Source organism: Pelecanus crispus, chromosome 9 (assembly GCF_030463565.1).
Source record: "Pelecanus crispus isolate bPelCri1 chromosome 9, bPelCri1.pri, whole genome shotgun sequence".
NCBI lineage: Eukaryota > Metazoa > Chordata > Aves > Pelecaniformes > Pelecanidae > Pelecanus > Pelecanus crispus.
The window spans coordinates 27,482,147-27,501,027 of NC_134651.1; the positions used below are offsets into that span (position 1 = coordinate 27,482,147).

The 18,881-nt window shown below is 42.7% G+C and overlaps 1 protein-coding gene across 8 annotated transcripts in view; it reads right to left on the reverse strand.

Annotated features, from left to right (window-relative positions):
• UGGT1 (UDP-glucose glycoprotein glucosyltransferase 1) overlaps nucleotides 1-16,144 on the reverse strand; it is a 52,173-nt gene extending 36,029 nt beyond the window's left edge. For 5 of the 8 annotated variants that reach the window (XR_012831338.1, XR_012831339.1, XM_075717182.1 and 2 more), the window contains exons 1-12: nucleotides 16,110-16,144; nucleotides 13,635-13,767; nucleotides 13,064-13,202; nucleotides 11,117-11,199; nucleotides 10,437-10,567; nucleotides 9,453-9,565; nucleotides 8,108-8,282; nucleotides 5,503-5,599; nucleotides 3,263-3,341; nucleotides 2,954-3,054; nucleotides 1,996-2,095; nucleotides 816-876 (exon numbers count right to left, since the gene is read on the reverse strand). Coding sequence is in view for 6 of the 8 variants with exons in the window: in XM_075717182.1 (XP_075573297.1) it covers nucleotides 816-876; nucleotides 1,996-2,095; nucleotides 2,954-3,054; nucleotides 3,263-3,341; nucleotides 5,503-5,599; nucleotides 8,108-8,282; nucleotides 9,453-9,565; nucleotides 10,437-10,567; nucleotides 11,117-11,199; nucleotides 13,064-13,188 (1,065 nt within the window). In the remaining 2 variants the exon portion in view is untranslated. Of the gene's footprint in view, nucleotides 1-815; nucleotides 877-1,995; nucleotides 2,096-2,953; nucleotides 3,055-3,262; nucleotides 3,342-5,502; nucleotides 5,600-8,107; nucleotides 8,283-9,452; nucleotides 9,566-10,436; nucleotides 10,568-10,604; nucleotides 10,645-11,116; nucleotides 11,200-13,063; nucleotides 13,203-13,634; nucleotides 13,768-13,816; nucleotides 13,847-15,296; nucleotides 15,344-16,109 lie in introns of those variants that run through there. The other 3 variants (XM_075717183.1, XM_075717184.1, XM_075717186.1) reach the window with 3 other exon arrangements.
• Nucleotides 16,145-18,881: the final 2,737 nt, after the last annotated feature.

The following is an 18,881-nucleotide window of genomic DNA, read 5'->3' on the forward strand; positions in this document are numbered from 1 at the left end:
TTTTTAACTACTACCCTGGATGAGTAGTGCTATGACATTCAGACTTTATGCATCCGCTATACCACTCAAATAACTACTAGGTCAGAGACTGAAAGAAGGCCAGCCACAGGCACAGTCCTACAAGAAACATACTAACGATCTCTATACAACTTTAGCTGGCAAGTCATCACTACAAATGTGTAACTCGGAAACTAAGTAAGACTGATGTGACATAGGCATCAACATTTCTACGGCTTCATTTTTGACACAGTCCTGTCCTGTAGATCAGATTAAGACAGTCTGCATGGAAATCCTATGAACGCCTACACTGTATGTTTTCTGTAAATAAACATCTTCCCCCAGGGTTAACAATATATTACTTTCATTGTATTTAAAGTTAATTTTATAAAGATAAATAAATACAGTTACCAGATTCCGAGTTCAGATACCGAACAGAAGGCCACTTTCATATACATTAGCAAGTGCTTGCCAAATACCTATCAGAACATTTGACTACTGTGAACAACCATTGCAGGGGCAGCTCTGTGAACACAATCCCATATCATCATTCCCCACCATAGTGATCTCACTCAAACAATTTATGACTGATATTTTCATATTTGAGCAAACAAGCTAAATTATGTTCCTAATCCATGTTTGAAAATCCACCACTTCTCTACTTCCCAGATGCATACTATGACAAAGTTGTGTGTGAAAATACCGGGTCATTATTTTGAGCAAAATGTAAACTTTTAAATAGAATCATTATTTTCAAAGCTTGAATTTATATTAAAACATAAGTGCAAAAGCACTATGATTCTTTCTGGAAGCATTACCTTTTGGTTCTCTTCAATTTCTGCTCTGAGTTCCGAAGAAACAACTGTTTTTGTTATGGCTCTACAGAAATAAAAACATCATGCTGTGAATCATCTTTCTGTTTATCTGATGGATAGATAAGACATCTACTTGTCCTACCTTTTTGTACCTTATACATAAATATATTTTGTCTCTTAGTATAAAGAGTTGCAATCAGAAGCACTTGCACTTTGTGATACCATTAAACAGTAGGATGCACTATTTTTTCTTATACTATATAACTCAACAGAACATAAAAATGTTAACTACATGCCAACTCTCAGTGTCTAATTTCACATTAACCATAATAAAAGTGGGCAGCTGCCAGAACAGTAGAGGTGGAGGTTGGCAGCAGAAAAGAGGGGGATTTCACTCCTCATTGTGGGTTCCCATTCCTTTCCTTACATTGGATCTAGTGATCGTGTCATCACAGAATGGGCGAGTACAGCTCACAGATCTGACAAAAAACACGAGAGTGCAATGCCTACCTTAAGAAGCTATAAATAGCACAATCTTAACATCAGTTAGTGGAAGTAAGACCAGAATTCAGTTTCTTTTTACTCTCAGGTATATCTCCACCTACTTAAAAAGGAGGAGTTCCTATAATATCATCTTCACAACCCAGATCATGGAATTTATCAAATGAATTATATTGCTAGACTGGTTGGGCAGGCCAGATAATAACTGAATTTCTTGAAATTGATTTGATTATGGTCAAGACAGTCATTGACAAAAGTGCAAAAAACAGTGGAATTGCACATCAGTCTCTGACATGAGACTGACTGGGCTATTTGGCAAAGTGGATCCCAGGAGAAGAGTGGGATCCAGTGAACAGATAAACCTTAAATCCACCAAACAGAACACCTATTCAACAAATTCTTGAGGACTTGATGCAGAAGGTTCAGAAGCACTTCACAACAAAATAGCACTGATAATTCTGTCAAGTTTTCCACCAGTCCACATCAACTACCATCCAAGAAAAACACTGTAAGATCCTCTTTGTAACCAAAGGCTGAAGAACTTCTCTGCATAAACATTCCCCAGTGTTTGCTTCTAGCTAAATGCAAGCTCAGACATTAACCCAACCAGTGCTGCCTGTCTCAGGTTCTGCTCAGAAAAAATAGAGTAAGAAAACTTCCTAGAACTCATAATTAAAGTTACCTGGCCTTTGTAGGAAAGTTCTGACTGAGATCTTTCATGACCATCAAAGCATCCACAGGGGGAGCAGTCAGAATGCGAGCAGCAGTTTGAAAACTTAAATCTAGGAGTGAAAAAATAGAAGTCAAGAACTCCAAACTGAAAACAAGCTAATGCAGAGTCATCTTAACTTTAGCTCTCAACTTTTTTGCTTATTTGTTAACTATGAAAATTCATTTTCCATCTGTGCCTTTAGGTACTTTTTTTTAGTCTTCTTCCTTGTATTTAACTTCTATTTGTTGCCTTGAAGTAAGTAACCCTTTCAAAATGAACCAATATATCCTCTCTACAGCTTGCTTCAATGAGTCCAGACCATCACCTTTTTTTTGGCTGAGGTGCCCTTCAGAAGGGGTCTGGGTACTTGTTTCACAAGCTAGAAATATAAACAGCCATTTTTTGGATATAGGGAGATTCTCTGTGGCTACAACATATGTTCAACATTTCGAATTACTCCTTTTCAGAGGATGAGAAGACTTTCCACAGGCTTCTGCAGATGATTTCCAGGGAAATAGGCCAGAGTTGCATGCAGATGCTTTTGAAATACAGTTTCCCTTTGGTCTTAAAGAAATCTCAGCTTTCCACAGCAAGAATGTGACCATGGAAAGAAACTTTACATTGCCTTTGCTGTTCTGCATTTAGCAGATCATACAGTAGTCAGTTTAAGAGCAAGTGGCTTACTGTACTTCACAATATAGAAAGCAAGCCTCATTTTAGAAGTCCTGTGAAACAATCTTTCTAATGCTATTTCAACAGGAGTCTACAAAGGCGCTTTAGAAAATCCAGTACTTTCCAATGCAGGAATTTACAGTCAAACCCTCTCAACTGTACGCAGCCACTAGCAACCTCACTTGCTTAGAACACAAGAAGATATGTTTACATTAAGTTTTTGCAGTACCATACTGAAAGCCTTCATACAGATTACCTTGTAACTGCCACACTTTCAAAGGTGCCATTTCATTGGTACTTTCCACGAGGTGTTTTCTAAGCTCTTTCAGCTCTTCTGTCAAGTCAGGATACAACTGCCTAAAAGGGTATGAGGGTAAAAAAAATTCTGTGGTTTCCTATAAGCAAATCTGCTGCTAATTCAAAGAAACTAACATCTGAAAAAGTATGCTGCTAAGACATATGGATAACTCAAACATTTAAAAAATAGTAACAAAACAGAAGATCAGCATTTCTGCATCAAGTTTTTTGCTATGACAAAGACCAACAACTTACAACTGAGTTTTACCTTAGTTTTCCAAACAGAAATCCTTGCACTTCATCAATAGGGTCATTTTCATCTATTACTGTAGCGTTCACATCTGTGCCTATAAACACACAGAGAAGAACACTATTACTGAGCTATTCAGAAACAGTTCTCACATTCATTTTGATTAGCTTAACAAAACTACACTGCAGTAACTGAAAAGAAGAAAGAAAGGACAAGTTTCAGGCTTACTTTTAAACCTGTATCCAAGAGACATTACCTTTATAACTGAACACAGTAACAACAGAATTAAAACCAAGTTGGATTATTGAGAAGGAAAAGCTTAAGAAAAGCGGAAATCTCAGAGACCTAGGCATTGCAGAGGAATTCACTCGGACCTAGGAGCTTTCAGGACATGCCAGCTTTGTAGAGTAAGTGCTAAACTTCAGTCGTGAACATGTGCTGGTTTTGGCTGGGGCAGAGTTGATGTTCTTCATAGTAGCTAGTATGGGGCTATGTTTTGGATTTGTGCTGGAAACACTGGTGATAATACAGGGATGATTTAGTTACTGCTGAGCAGTGCTTACACAGAGTCAAGGCCTTTTCTGCTTCTCACACCACCCCACCAGCGAGCAGGCTGGGGGTGCACAAGAAGCTGGGAGGGGACACAGCCGGGACAGCTGACCCCAATTAATCAAGGGAATATTCCATACCATATGATGTCATGCTCAGCATATAAAGCTGGGGGAAGAAGAAGGAAGAGGGGGACATTCAGAGTGTGGGCATTTGCCTTCCCAAGTAACCGTTACGCATGATGGAGCCCGGCTTTCCTGCAGATGGCTGAACACCTGCCCGCCGACAGGCTGTAGTGAATGAATTCCTTGTTTTGCTTTGCTTGTGTGCACGGCTTTTGCTTTACCTATTAAACTGTCTTTATCTCAACCCATGAGTTTTCTCACTTTTACTCTTCCGATTCTCTCCCCCATCCCACCAGGGGTGAGTGAGCGGCTGTGTGGTGCTTAGTTGCCAGCTGGGGTTAAGCCATGACAGAACACAACCCTGATTTTAGCCCCAAAATACATGATGAAAAAATAGTATCTGAGTAAAGTCCAATTCTGGTCTTAAACATCAAAAAGAAACCTATGCAAAAGACTCACATGATCTCCTGACCAGTTGGACACAAGCCAGCTCCAATCTAGATGTTTTATTCTCAAGTCTAACTAAAGGACCTGACCTCTTAGATGAGTGTTTGCTTCTGGACAAGCCAGAACAGCAGAGGCATGCCTAGTCGGAACTTTCCCAGAATCAAACAGGAGCTGGATGAGAACCATATACCTCTAATGTGCAGCTTACTATCTATGAGCTATCTGCAGCTCGTAGCAATGCAAGTACAGTTTGTCCATTTTGTAAAACATTTTACATTACTGCATCAATATTGGTATAAAACTTCACAAGTTTACAAATAACAAATCTTCCCTCTAGTATGTTACTTTTTCTTAAAATTAAATACTTTTACAAATAAAGACCAAAGGGCTTATGTGTCTAGATGGTGCCAAAATATTCTGAGAGTTTAGATCTGTATCTAGAAGTTGATAAAATGGCAAAATCCTGAAGAACCCAATTGAAAATCCAAGTTCTGTTCTCCACAACTGTTATCTTGAACTAATTAAAAAAAAAAAATTCATTTACTTAATTCCAAGATAAAAGCAGGAACTTCTGGGGTTTTATATGTGTGCATGAACATCAAAATAAAGAGTATACACACACAGAGACATTACCCTAACAAAATAGTTTTGGCAGGTGCATGAGAGTTTGCAAAACAGAAATCAGTGCTCTAAAAAAAGCAGCAAAAGCAAAAAAAAAAAAAAAAAAAAAAAAAAATCACACAGAATTCTAAGTTCTGCTTTCCCAAAGAACAAGCAGGAAACACATTCTGGTCTAAGGATGGATAAGATAAGGCAAATTAAGGTAGAGGAATTGCTTTACATCTGCAGAGAATCTGGTTATCTGGTAAAAAAAAATCAGTTGCATTAGTAGTGCCATTACTAAAATCTAATCCAGAGTCATGACTGCATTGTGCCCAGCATTTCACAAAGACGGAAGACAAGTGCCATGGCAAGGATACGCCTCATAAAGAACATAATCCCAAAAGAGAGAGGAAGAGAAGTGATTTCAGAGCTGAAGAAAGAACATCTGCAATTCAGACAGTCATTCATATTAAAAGAAATATAAAATTATCTTTGCAAAATTAAAATGTTCACATTAAAATAATAATAATTCACCTTTCACCTGTGTATCGTCCTTGGCCTTATATTCTGTACTTTTAATAGCCAGTTCCACACCATAGCCAGAGAGGTAGACTTTTTCTGTACTGGGATTCTGTAAGGCAAAGCAAACAGTACAATATTGCCACTCTTTGTGTTGATATACAAATTAAAAGCTGCCATTTCCCAAAGCTAAGAAATCCCAAGCTGGTACTCATTTCAGACATAACTGGTAATGCATAAGTAAGAAACAAATACAATGAGTGATTCTGCAGTAATGTACTGTACTGTAATAATTATATTTGCTATTGTATTTCAACCAAACTTTTTGAAGTTCAGAGAGCAAAGATATCTCTATGAACCAAAAAACCACCAAAAACCACAAAGCAAGAAGGAACACAAGAACACTGCTTTCAGGATTCAGCATGTAAGTCAAGTAGAGCAGGATAGGCTCATGTCATCAAATCAGGTAGAGGAGGGAAAGGAACTGCATCTGTGATGTTAAGAAATGAAACATTCACTGAAGAGTTACAACAGATAATTAAAAAAGTGGATAAATTGATGACTCAAGAGAGATGCATAATTCTGACTTTAATGGGAAACAAACACGATCACTTGTTAAAAGTATTTTGAAGTATACAGGAGTCACACAACTGTATCAAGACCTATTGTGTAATACATTTAATTTTGAATGTAAATACCCCTCCCAACACTGATTAACAAATTACTTTTTAAAGGAAACTGGTGTATGCAATGTATGACTTTTATCAAAAATGTCAATGTCACTAGAAGTGAACCAGCTGATGCTTTTTTTGTATTCAAGTCTGGCTAATACCTGCTACACTGCAGGTTTTAGCAACATTAAGTAATATTCAGGGAAAAAGTCAACTCAGATTTCTCAGAGCTTTTGAAATACAGACTTAAACACTAATCCAGTAGTTATGGGCAATTTAGGGGAGGGAGATGGAAACCAGGATAAACTGCACCAGGACTGGTAAATGGTTCTGTAATAAAATTGCTACAGAAACAATGCCTTTCATTTGAAAATGGTACCTTAAGGTTAATCCCTGCTTTTCATATCAAGTAACTAAGTGGCCTCCTGACTGTGGAAGTATCTAACTATCTATTTCCTATAATCTAACACAGGTAGAGAGCAACTTTTTTTTAGATGAAACTCTGTAATTTATCTGGAGTTTAACTCTGCATTTGTAAAACCAAATGATCCTCTTACTTAAAAAATTGTGATATTTTAAATATTCTGAATTCCTCAGCTACATGCAATATTGTGTGATGAATGTTGTGATGAATGGAGTTAAATCCAGTTGGCGACCAGTCACGAGCGGTGCTCCCCAGGGCTTCATTTTGGGGCCAGTCTTGTTTAATACCTTTATCAACAATCTGGATGAGGGGATTGAGTGCACCCTCAGTAAGTTTGCAGATGACACCAAGTTGGGTGTGAGTGTCGATCTCGAGGGTAGGATGGCCCTGCAGAGGGACCTGGACAGGCTGGACCAATGGGCCGAGGCCAACTGTATGAGGTTCAACAAGGCCAAGTGCTGGGTCCTGCACTTCGGTCACAAGAACCCCATGCAACGCTACAGGCTTGGGGAAGAGTGGCTGGAAAGCTGCCTGGCCGAAAAGGACCTGGGGCTGTTGGTTGACAGCCGGCTGAACATGAGGCAGCAGTGTGCCCAGGTGGCCAAGAAGGCCAACAGCATCCTGGCTTGTATCAGGAATAGTGTGGCCAGCAGGAGCAGGGAGGTGATTGTCCCCCTGTACTCAGCACTGGTGAGGCCGCACCTGGAATACTGTGTCCAGTTTTGGGCCCCTCACTACAAGAAAGACACTGAGGTGCTGGAGCACGTCCAGAGAAGGGCAACGAAGCTGGTGAAGGGTCTGGAGCACAGGCCTTATGAGGAGCGGCTGAGGGAACTGGGATCGTTTAGCCTGGAGAAGAGGAGGCTGAGGGGAGACCTTATCGCTCTCTACAACTACCTGAAGGGAGGTTGTAGTGAGGTGGGTGTTGGTCACTTTTCCCAGGTAACAAGCGATAGGACAAGAGGAAATGGCCTCAAGTTGCATCAGGGGAGATTAGCTATTAGGAAAAATTTCTTCATGAAAAGAGTAGTCAAGCATTGGAACAGGCTGCCCAGAGAGGTGGTGGAGTCACCATCCCTGGAAGTGTTCAGAAAACGGGTAGATGTGGCACTTGGGGACATGGTTTAATGGGCATGGTGGTGTTGGGTTGATGGCTGGAGTGATGATCTTAGAGATCCTTTCCAACCTTAATGATTCCTAGGTTTTACTTTCATTAAAAAATAATCCAGCCACCAAGCCAGGAAACATGAAATTATTACTCTACCCTTAACTGGTTTAGTGGTGGACTTGGTAGTGTTAGGTTAATGGTTGGACTGGATGATCTTAAAGGTCTTTTCCAACGTAAATGATTCTATGATTCTAATAAAAAATAAACTTTGAGTATTTAAAATAAATATCAAGCAGCAACACATAATGGAAATGTCAATTTAAAGGAACAAACTTAGGCCATTTTTCTTTTTTAAAACCCAGGCCAGTTACTCTTTCCATGTCAAATACCTTTGTTACAACACACAAATTTACTTACAGCAATATAGTGTCTGAGGACATAAGTGATTTCTCCTGCCTCAGCCTTTAAAACAAGCCTCTTATGGTATCTGTAGAAATCCTCTGAGCCAATCTCAGCATACAGTATGACGACAGGGCTTTCGGGGTTTGACACTGGGTATCTGTGATCCCCTTTGAACAAAAATGGCTTTGGCCTAGGAGTAAACATTGAAGATTATCACACTGTGATTCATAGCATTTTCTCACTCAATGCAACACTTCTTTTTCTCATCTTTAATCACTGTTCCTGTCTTCACTGAAAACATACATCAAGCTATTCCCCTATATTATCAAGGTTGGTAGCACTTGATGCACATTGATAAAGCTTTGTTAAAAATGGACATATGAGAATGAAACACGTAGCTAGGTGCTATTTTGAATCTAATATGATCCTTATTTCAAAAATTAACCACTTCCCCTAAATTTTCAATTAACTTTTTTTTCCCCCCAATGGTGATTCATAAATTCTGTATAAAAAAATAAAAGGCTAACAGAGCAAATGTTCCAGGAACTCAAATTCAAGAGGACCCTGTCCTTGGCTTAGTATACAAACAAGAAAGCGAATGAGAAAGCTATTTGCAACTTCTGTTTTTAATTTTTTTCTAAAATACAATGAAATATTTAAAATATTCCCAGTGAATCAGAAGAATAGCATGTGAGCTATAGATGCCATATGTCTGCACATTCACAAAAAAACCCTTTAAGCTTACAAAAACCAAAACCACCAAGATTACTATGAAGACAAAATGAAATTTAAGGGTTTGGGGTTTTTTTTTTTTTCTAAAGGGGCATTATATTTTATAGTTTCTTTTTGGTACTAAAAGTTACAATCATGTTCTCTTCTTGTAAAGCAATCTGAATTTGAAATATATTGTGTGGTAATAGTTTTCTTTGTTAATTCTGAGAAAATTATATAGGGAAAAAATACTATGCATGCTTCAAGCCATTCATGAAATGATCTCTGTTATATTAACTATCATTTTAATATGCAGCCCAGCTCTTACTATTCTCGCTACATACTAAAGGCTTTACGTATTCCTGAGAATTCCTACTATCCTTCAACAAATTGTTTCCAACTTCCCCTGTGCACGTTCAAAGCATTCCTCCTCCTAGCAGACTATCAAAAGAGCAAGGGATAAGAAAGCAATCATTCCCATCTGGATTAATAAGAAATAAAAGACTGCCACTCTATGCAAGGAATGGACAGTATAAAGCAATACTGAAGAATGTAGAAGCTACTGGTTTATTGCAATCTCTTTACAGCAGTAAGTCTAACTAGGCTAAATTTTAAGAGCTAATCCAATGACAGGCAATTAAGCAAATACCTTTCTGAAGCTGCCTGTAAAAGGTTTCCAAGAGAGTCAAATTCACACGTCTTCTCCCCATGCACAGCAAAAAACAGGGTACAGCCCTTTGGTGGAGGTTCATCTGCTGCTATCTGTGTTAAAATATTTGTAATAAAGTAGGCTGAATGTTTGCCCTTAGAACAAGTGAAAATGGTAACATCTGTTCTGAAGAAGAGCAATTGCTCTTCTCCAGTTTCCTAAATTCTAAACTAGTAACTTCTTCCCTGTTTATTACATAATTTAAACACAAGGTAAAAATTGCAAAATTGAGCATTAAGTCTTAACTTACTACAAATAGTTTTCTGGTCTCTTACTATTAACTGTAGTATTAGTTCCAGGTACAAAAAATGAGGCTTGCAATTGTGGGGCTTTTGGTTGGGCTTTTTCTTTTTTTCATTACACATCAGAAACCTCTATATTTGATAAACATCAAATGATTAAATTATTCCAGATGAAAAAGGAAGACGTCTCCTAGCATTACTTAGATAAAGCACATTATAATGCGAGACAATTTGCAATGAGCTATACGATACTCCAAGTTTGAAAGAGAGCAGAGAGTACAATGAACTTCCATTTATGGGTTCTAATCATTAAAGCTATATATTAATGGATTACTATCTTCAAGTCACTACTGCTGAATAATGGGAACAGCAGCAGCATCACAAGTACCAACGGAGCCATAGGGATTTTTCCTCATAAAAGTGGTCACGCATTTATTAGTGCAGCGGGCGTCAAAGACACGCAGACATGCTGAAACCCCAATTCTTTAGTCTGCTCTTGACGGATGGACTCAAATTTGGCACTCAGTGAAATTAGCATATACATATGCTCTTCAGCTCAAATGTATGGAACATTTAATCAGTTCAGGAATTTTTACACTCTCAAACGTCTCCTTATACAGCTCGCTCCTTCCTGGGCCTAACGTAATGCTCTGCAAATCAGTTGAGGATTTCCTGTACTAACCTGTTGAAAAGCTTGAACTGTTGCAGAATAAGAGCGTAAAGACAAGGAAAATTTCAACAAATTCTGCTGCAAAGGTGACAGACTCTGGCAGGCTACTTTCAGCATTTCACGATAAGAAGAATAATCACTACCTGCAAAGTCAAAGTACAAGCAGTTATCTTTCTATACCATAGTCTCACTGAAGAAGAGCTTTTCATCTTAATTGTGATTTACACTAACAGAAGCCCATGACATTAACTGCAAATATGCTCTTGACCGTTCCTCCTCAATTTTCATTACAGCCAGGTCTACAGATGGAGGAGAGTGAACTTCAATAGAGATCCATGACAGTACATTTACATGCATTCCTGAGGATGCAAACATAGGCTTGGGGAGGAGGGAAGAAGTTAAAAGCTCCCATTTCATTTCAGTTGAGAACTAGAAACACAGAGAAAAAAACATTTATAATATTTTATACTTCATGTTGAAACAGAAATTGGCAAATAAAACATGTTTCAGATTTGTCCACTACAGCTTTTATCAAACTGATATCCAAAAGCCTTGCACACTTCACAATAAAAACATTACTGAAATCAGTCCTCATTTGGCTTGTACAATACTAACAAAACGGAATACAAAAGTTTATTTTTCAACCATGTCAACTATCAGTCATCATCAAGAAAAAGATTATGAAAACTTACCATTGTGTTCAGATGTCTTAATATTTTGACTGGCTTCAACAAAATTCCAGAATTTTTCTTGACCTTCTTCTGATAAAAATTCACTGAGTAAGAAGCGAAGAGTTAGCTAGATCTATGAGTTTTCTCTCAAGTTACAATTCTAAAACTTTGTAAAGCTTTACAGGAAGTTAGCTCCTACCATATATTTACCTGTATCAGAAAACCATCTGTTACTAGAAAAAGCAGACCAGGAAAGCTAACAAGCAAACCAACCCAAACAAATAATAGTTGCAGGCCAGTACAAACACATAGTACATGAAAGAAGCTTGTAAAGCAGCTATTAATCTCTCAAAGACCACTGACAGACAGCAGTGTACATGCTGGGAGCTCTCCTTCCTAATGCATTTCCTTGCTAGCTATCTTTTATGAGAAACATACATTTTTGTTTACTCTGCTGTAACAAACTAGTTTATTGGAACTACTAGCTTTGATGGGGTGGGGTTTTTTGTTTCTTTTTAAATGAGCAAAAGGAGAAGTCACAACTTCAAATCATGATGTTGTAATTCACCGTATGTTAAGTACATGATTAGGTAGTTATACAACATTAGATAGTAAAATAATTCTCTAAATATTGCTAACAACAAATACATTATCGTGTCTAAACTTGTAGTATGCTTCACATGCCAAAGGATGCTACAACACAAGATTTGGAGCCTACTACCTGCCACAATAGCTTGTGTGTTCATTTCAACCTGCTCTGACCTAAGGTGGTAAGTACTTCTTGAACAATTGGGTAATGAATTGCAGTGCCGGGCTAAGTAAATTGAACAGCAGGAATGATTTTACACTGCATTGCTGTATCGTTCTGCAATTCACCCCAGATGAACAATCCTACTTACCCAAAGTCTTCGAATATAATGGTTAGGTTATATATAAAGCCTTTGGCACATTATTTTAATTATTTGCTTACTATTTCACAGTCTCTTAGGGTGAGCTTTTCCCCAGCAAATGTCTTGCATTGTCAGGGTATCTAAATCATGGCATTAACACCTGAGCTTTGCATTTTACTGCTTAAGAATTTTTCAGTCTTCAAACTTCAGCTTCTGTAGAAAAGGTTACAGAAAAGTGATTTCACATAGGACACACCTGTCCTACCACCCAAAGCCACGCCCATCTGAATGAAACCCATTAATGCTCAACTGTTTTCACATGAACCAGTCTGTGATAACACAGGCAGAATTCCATCTGTGGCAACACCCTTAAGTGATACAAAATTAAACACACACACACTCTTACACAAAAATCTAAAAGTCCTATTCTGCACAGATATCCAAATTAGAATACTGCAAAATGAAATGATGGGGACTTCTAAAATGCTAAGTAGACTGGCAGTGAAAAGATAGCATTTTGCTTTCTTTTTTGTTTTTAAACAGCGTCTTTTCAAAACAAAAAGTTTTTAATACCATAGAAGAAATCTCCCCAGGCTGACTTGCACAACTCTTAGCAAAGCAGTTGACTTTAGACAATCAATGCACAACTCACATGAACAAAGTTAAACTCAAGCTTAACTGAGCTAAACATACACAAGCAACAGATAACGTATCAAAACCTACAGTCATCATTGAAGTCTTTTACTATAGAATCTTACAAGACTGTGCTAAGCATCTCTATCTAGTGCTTCAAGTAAAACTTCATAAGGCAAAAAATACTATGGAATTATTCATTGTTATTAATGTTTGTTCTAATGCATAATGAAAGAATTTATCATGCAAAAAACCACTATCTCCTTTAAAAAATTCATCCCATCTCCTCAAGCACAGCAATGATCTTGTTGAACTAAGCGTTATTATTGCCAATGAATAAGTAATGACCAGAATCCAAAGCACCACAAAACAAATGAAAAAGAGAACACATTACTTTATCCTCTAAGCATTCTGATTTGTCAACACAAAATCACAATGCACTTACCTTGTTTCAAGTAATAAAGGAGTCGAAGCCCACTTTGTAGTTAGAGATGTTGTCACAGCCTTAGAATCTCCTTTTACAAGTGAAGAGCTGAACCAGATTCCAACAACTGCAATAAGTATTCCCATTTTATAGAAGCAGCCTAAAAGATGAAGGAAAAAAAGACAGTTTTGCATTGTCTCCTTTTATAAATACAGAATCTCACATATCCAAATATATTAAGGCATATTTTAAGATTCAGTGGCCCATTTAATGCAGTGCATCAGTGAGATAATCAGTCTCACCTGGGCTTACAAAATCAAAAATACTATGAAAACATGAAAAGAGACAAGGATTTTAAGATCTGACTCCTGAGCTGCAATTAAACCTAAACCAATTTCAGCTTCCTCGACATTTATGCTTTCAAATAAACTCTATTCTGTTCTGGGACACCCACATTGTATACTACTTGCTTTAAGAAGAGGTATTACAAACTGCGTATTTCAAATAAGGTGGAAAAACAACCCACTGTTCATTTCATGGGAGGTACAGTCACATTTTGTATTTGCACAGATACATCAGCTGGTATACTAACCAATGTCAGAAGAGCCAGGCACAGTTAAGGTTCCCTAGTCAGTCCTTCAGGTTGTGCTGGGTACAGCAGACTTCTCTGGGGAATGAAGAAACAAGCATTTCCTGGATGCACTAAGTACCACCAACTTTAGAAGCTGAAAAATGAACAAAATAATGAAGATAGACTCAAAGGATACAACTTACTGTGAGAAATGAGCTGGGGGGGAGGGGGAGCCATTTCCTTATTGTCCTTAATGTGTACTTTCATGCCTATAAATTCTCTGACCTATTCACCATAACACAGCTAAGTGGAATTTCCTTGCCCACAACTCTTAAGCTTATGGAAGACTTGAATTCTCCTGTTAGCTTTCCATTACAGTCTCCAGAAATTCAAGCTTTCTTCCCCGCTCTCTGACTGGAGTATAACATACACCCAGGCACCTTCTCACTTCTTAATCCATATTTTTCTGGATAACTCATTTTCCGTTCACCTCCCAATTGGAAAAATAGCCCATTCAAATTCCAGGTATATCACACCTGACAAACGGTCAGGATCTAACTCATGTCTCTTTTTCATGATGATCTCAATGTAAAAAATAGTCTTTGCATATGTGTTATATATCTGTAGCTATAGCTCTACCTTTGTGTGTGTATATATATACACACACATAAACATAAAACCTCATCCTACTCCCTTTAAAAATTTACACTACTCCACCTAAAGGTTTACCAGCAATCACTCACCCATTGCTCTTTCTGTATCTCAACGTCCTTTCTTTCAGAATAAAAACAGAAATGCCCTGCTATAATATATGAAGAGCAACTTGCTCAGCTGCACACATTTATTTTATGCTGCACCTGGGAAGCAGACAGATGGCATCACATGACATGGAACGGTTACAACCACCACTCGCTGTGTGCAGAGGAGGAAGCTCAGTCAATATTTGTGGAGCGAAACCTTGGCTTCTGCCAAGCGCAACAAAAACCCCAAGGTTTGCAGTTCCTCCCAGAATTAGGTCCTTCTTATTCACTGCAAATCATACACAGTAGTTTGGAACATGTAAATGAATATGCTGTACTGCATTCTTACAATTAGAAGTCCCATGCTACTTTCTCATGCCTGTTTTCCCATTTCATGAAAGGCTGTAATAAAGCCTTTTTCTATAAGAAATAGGGAAAAAAAAAAAGGACACATATGTCACCCAACAGTTGGCTGGTTTTCAGTTTAGCCAACTGAAAACCTGCAGATTAGAAATATCTACACTCCCTGAATAATAACAGCCATAAACCAAAGGAAAGACCAGTATCTCAAAGAAAAATAAAAATACACCATGGAGAACAGAAAAGGTAACAGGCACAGGAACGAACGTAAAGTACATGAGATCCTGCTGTGTTCTGTGCAAGGTAATGAAGCAAAACCCAATCTGCATTACAACATTGTAAAGTAAATTTTTCAAGCCTCATTTGCTTTGTAAATGTTTTTCCTCCAATTACTCAGTTTAAAATACAGTTGACTTCTGGAAACTTGCACATCCTGCCTTAGAGAAAGAAATAAATCATCCCACAGCCACAGGTCCCGACGGACTGCGAGAGCATCGACCTCTGCCACGTACCGTGAAGTCTGCCCGGTAGCAAGTGGGTACAACACTCCACCTCAGGGAAGGGCAAAAGAAAAAAGACCTACCGCTTGGACAAAGATGCCAACTCCCAGCGTCAAGGCCGCAACACTGAAGTAAGATACCTGTGTGAACCGAGTATTGTGAACAGTAAAGAGCGAATTTTTTAAAAAAAGTAAAAATGCCTGGATTGCTTCTGTAAGCACGGCTTTTACAGCGCGGGTATGCTGTTGCCGTGCTATAGATACTGAAACTAAAACATGGTGTTTAACTGATTAGTCCTAAATCACATGCTTGAAGAGCTTTGACTAGAAATAATTTGTCCTAGCTACTAGTCAGCCTCCAGCGTGCTTTCATAGATACCTTACCCGTCGCACTACGCTTGCAATGCACGGCAGGCTAACCGAATAGCGGTAACGCAGACAACGCCGATGACTCAAAGAAAAAAACAAATTAAAATTGGCATGTCTGTTCGTTAATGGCGAAGGGCGTTCAAGCCCCGAGGCCGCGCGCCGTTCGAGGGGCCCCGCCGCCTCCGCGCCGCAGCGGTGCCGGCCCCGCAGGGACGCTGCCCTCCGGAAGGCTGAGGGGCGGCAGCGCAGCGGTGCCCGGCACCGGCCGCCCGCTTCCGCCCAAGCTGCCCCGCCGTAACAGCCCCCCGGGGCCCGCCGAACCCCACGGCCGCTCCCGACGCCCCGCACGGCGGAGGCGCCCTGAGGGCGGCGGCCCGGGCCCCGCGGCGGCTCCTCCGGCTCCTCAGGGGCCGGGGCCGCCCCGTCCCGCCGCCTCAGGCGCCGCCTCAGGCGGCGCCGCCGCCGCCGCCGCCGCCGCGCGCGCGCCCCCTCCCCTGCCCCGCGCGCGGGTCGCCGTGGTAACCGCACCTGCCAGCGGCCGCCACGCTCCCTTCCGGCTCGTGCCGCTCCCGCCGCTTCCGGGCGCGGCGCTTCCGCTGCCGGGTGAGAGGGGCCGCGCCGCCAGAGAGTTCTATCGGGGCAGCGACAGAGTGTCGCCTGGCCGCCATCTTGGGGGGGGTGTTGGCGGGCGCCGTTCTGCTTTCTCCTCCCGCCGCTCGGTGCGGGGCTCGGCCAGCGGGCGGGACATCTCGCCTTCCCCTCACGGTCCCGTTCCCGGCACTGCCCGTGGCCGCCGGCGCCTGGCGGTGCGCAGCCCGGAGCCCGCCTCAGCCCGGAGCGGGGGCCGGGTCGCCGCGTCCCGCCGCGCTGCGGCGAGGGCGAGAGTGGCCTTACCGGCGTCCTGCGCGCCCGCGGAGCGGCAGCCCCGGTAAGGCGGCAGGCGGGGCGCGGGCACGTTTCGGGCGAACTGCCTGTCGCCGCACAAGCCCGGCGGCGAGCGGGGCCCGCCCGGAGCCGCCGCGGGTCTTCAGCTGCGCTCGCCGGAGCCGGTGGCTGCGAAGAGCCGCGTTTAGCCAGGCCTGCGAGCGAGCGGGGCCCCGGGGAGACCGGTGCCAGCCTGCCACGGGCCTGCCGGCGAAACGGGGCCAGCCGCCGCCCGGTCGCTCCGGAGAGCCCCGTCCCCGAGGTACCGTCGGTGGCTTGGCCGGTAGCTGCAGCCTGGGGGGGGGGCGGGAAGCGGTGTGGGTTCGAGTGCTGCTTCGCCGAAACCCCGCTCCCTTCAGCAGCCATACGGCAGGGTTCTTTATCACACAGCCTTGCGTGTATCGGCACGCTGGCACCCGCACCCCAGCGGCGGGCGGGGGGGCCCTCATCTTAAAACGTGAGAATAGCCGGGCTGGGTCAGTACGGACCTGTTTAGTCCACGACTACGTCCCTACCAGAGCCATGGGGCATTTACGTAAGGGCATAAGCTCAGGACGAACAGAGAGCAACGATTTTTCCAGAACATTTGTGCAGTCTCAGTTTTAGAAGTAGGTAATTCCAGAGGCAAAGGTGGAACCAATGTTGTTTCTTTCATTAAGGTGTCTAGTTGGCAACCTGTCCTGCTGAAAAGAGTCTCACAGCTTAGTCACACTGTGCAAAGAACAGCTTCTTTCACTTGCTCATTTGTTTACGGTGTAAATGTGGGGGGAAATGAAAGCAGCACATGGCAGATACAGAACAGTTGTTCTTTATTCATCTTCTCTACGCCATTTATGATTTTACAGCTCCCTCTGAACTGTCCCTTTTCCAGCCTGAAGATGCCAACTCCATGTACCCATTCTTCATGTGCTCTGTGTCCGATTACGCTTGCCACATCTTCTGAACGTTTTGTAGAGTTATTGTGATCTTTTTGAGCCATGGGCATGAGGGAGCAGAACCGCACATCTCATTCAAGAGGTGTTGAGCCAGAATAAAGCTGGGAGTCCAGCCAGGCAAAGTAACTCTGACAAGGCTAAGGCCAGTGTCCCAAGAGTCAAGCCACAGGACAAGTCTCAAGTCCTGATCGATGGTCACCCTGAAGAGCCGTATCCCTCTGAAGCGAACCTAACCACTGTCTGTGCCCAAAGCTTCCTCAACAGCTGTTTGCAGGGGGTGTGCAAGGCAAAATTAGGGATTATTCAAATGGGATTCTGTAATTACAAGGTTTTCTTTCTGGTTTCATTTTAAAATATTACTAAAACTCTGAAAATTACAGTTGCTTATCTGACTTCATCTCTGAGCTTCAAGACAGAAGGACCCAAACAAGAACAACGTCATGGAAAATAGTGGTATTCTGAGGTGCGTGTGGTCAAACACGAGGCAGCCCTGGGCTGGTGGCGTCTCAGGGTTGCAATTTGCGTTGTCACCAAGGTTTTTTTCTTTTAATTATTTATTTTTTCACCTCTGTCCCAGTTAGTAGCAAATATTTATGCCAGAGACAACAGGAATGTTGGAGTCAGGTGTTCATTGATGCAGTCTGTTTATTTACAAAGTCCCATTTCCCTGAACGCAGCAAGCGCACACCAGCAAAACTCTATCTCCCACGGGGCCGGCCCCGCGCCAGGCCGGCAGTTAGGATCTGTTCAGCTTTTTCTCGGTGCCTTGCGCTCTGCGAAGCTCCTCCTGATTTCAGGGTGCTTCCTTGCGTGCTTTTAATTTAGAAAGCAGCATCGAGAAGCAAACCTCTCGCCGAGGCGCATGGGCAGAATTATTTCCCATGTACGCATCTGTAGTATCCTGGTGCCGGCAGCGCGCGGTACTCGGTGCGAAGGGCCGGCTCGGGCCCACGCCGCCCTGATGCGAGAAGGGGCAGAAGCGGGACAGGGGCGGCCCTGCGGGCGGCACCGGCTGGGGGGGGGGGGGGGGCGGGGGCGGGGTTTGTCTGGCGGAGGGGCGGGTGGTGAAGAACTTCCCGGGGCTACAGGGAGGCAGGAGCCCGGCCCCGGGGCGGCGCGGCGCGGCGCCCTACGCCACGCCACGCCACGCCGTGCCGGTAACGCCGCGCCGGCCCCCGCCGCCAGGCGGCCCCGCCCCCGCCGCGTTTCCCAGGAAACCCCAGGGCTTGGGGCCAATAGCGCGCCCGGGCCGGGCACCGCCCCTTCCGCCTCTCGCGAGATCTGCGCCCTGCGGGGCGCGCGCGCGGACTACATCTCCCAGCAGCCCTGCGGGGAGGGCTGCCGCAGCCAATGGGGCGAGGGAGCGCTGCGGCGGGTGGGGCCGACCGGGGCCAATCCGCCGTGGGCAGCTACGGCGGCGGAAGCGGAGCTCGGTTCTCGG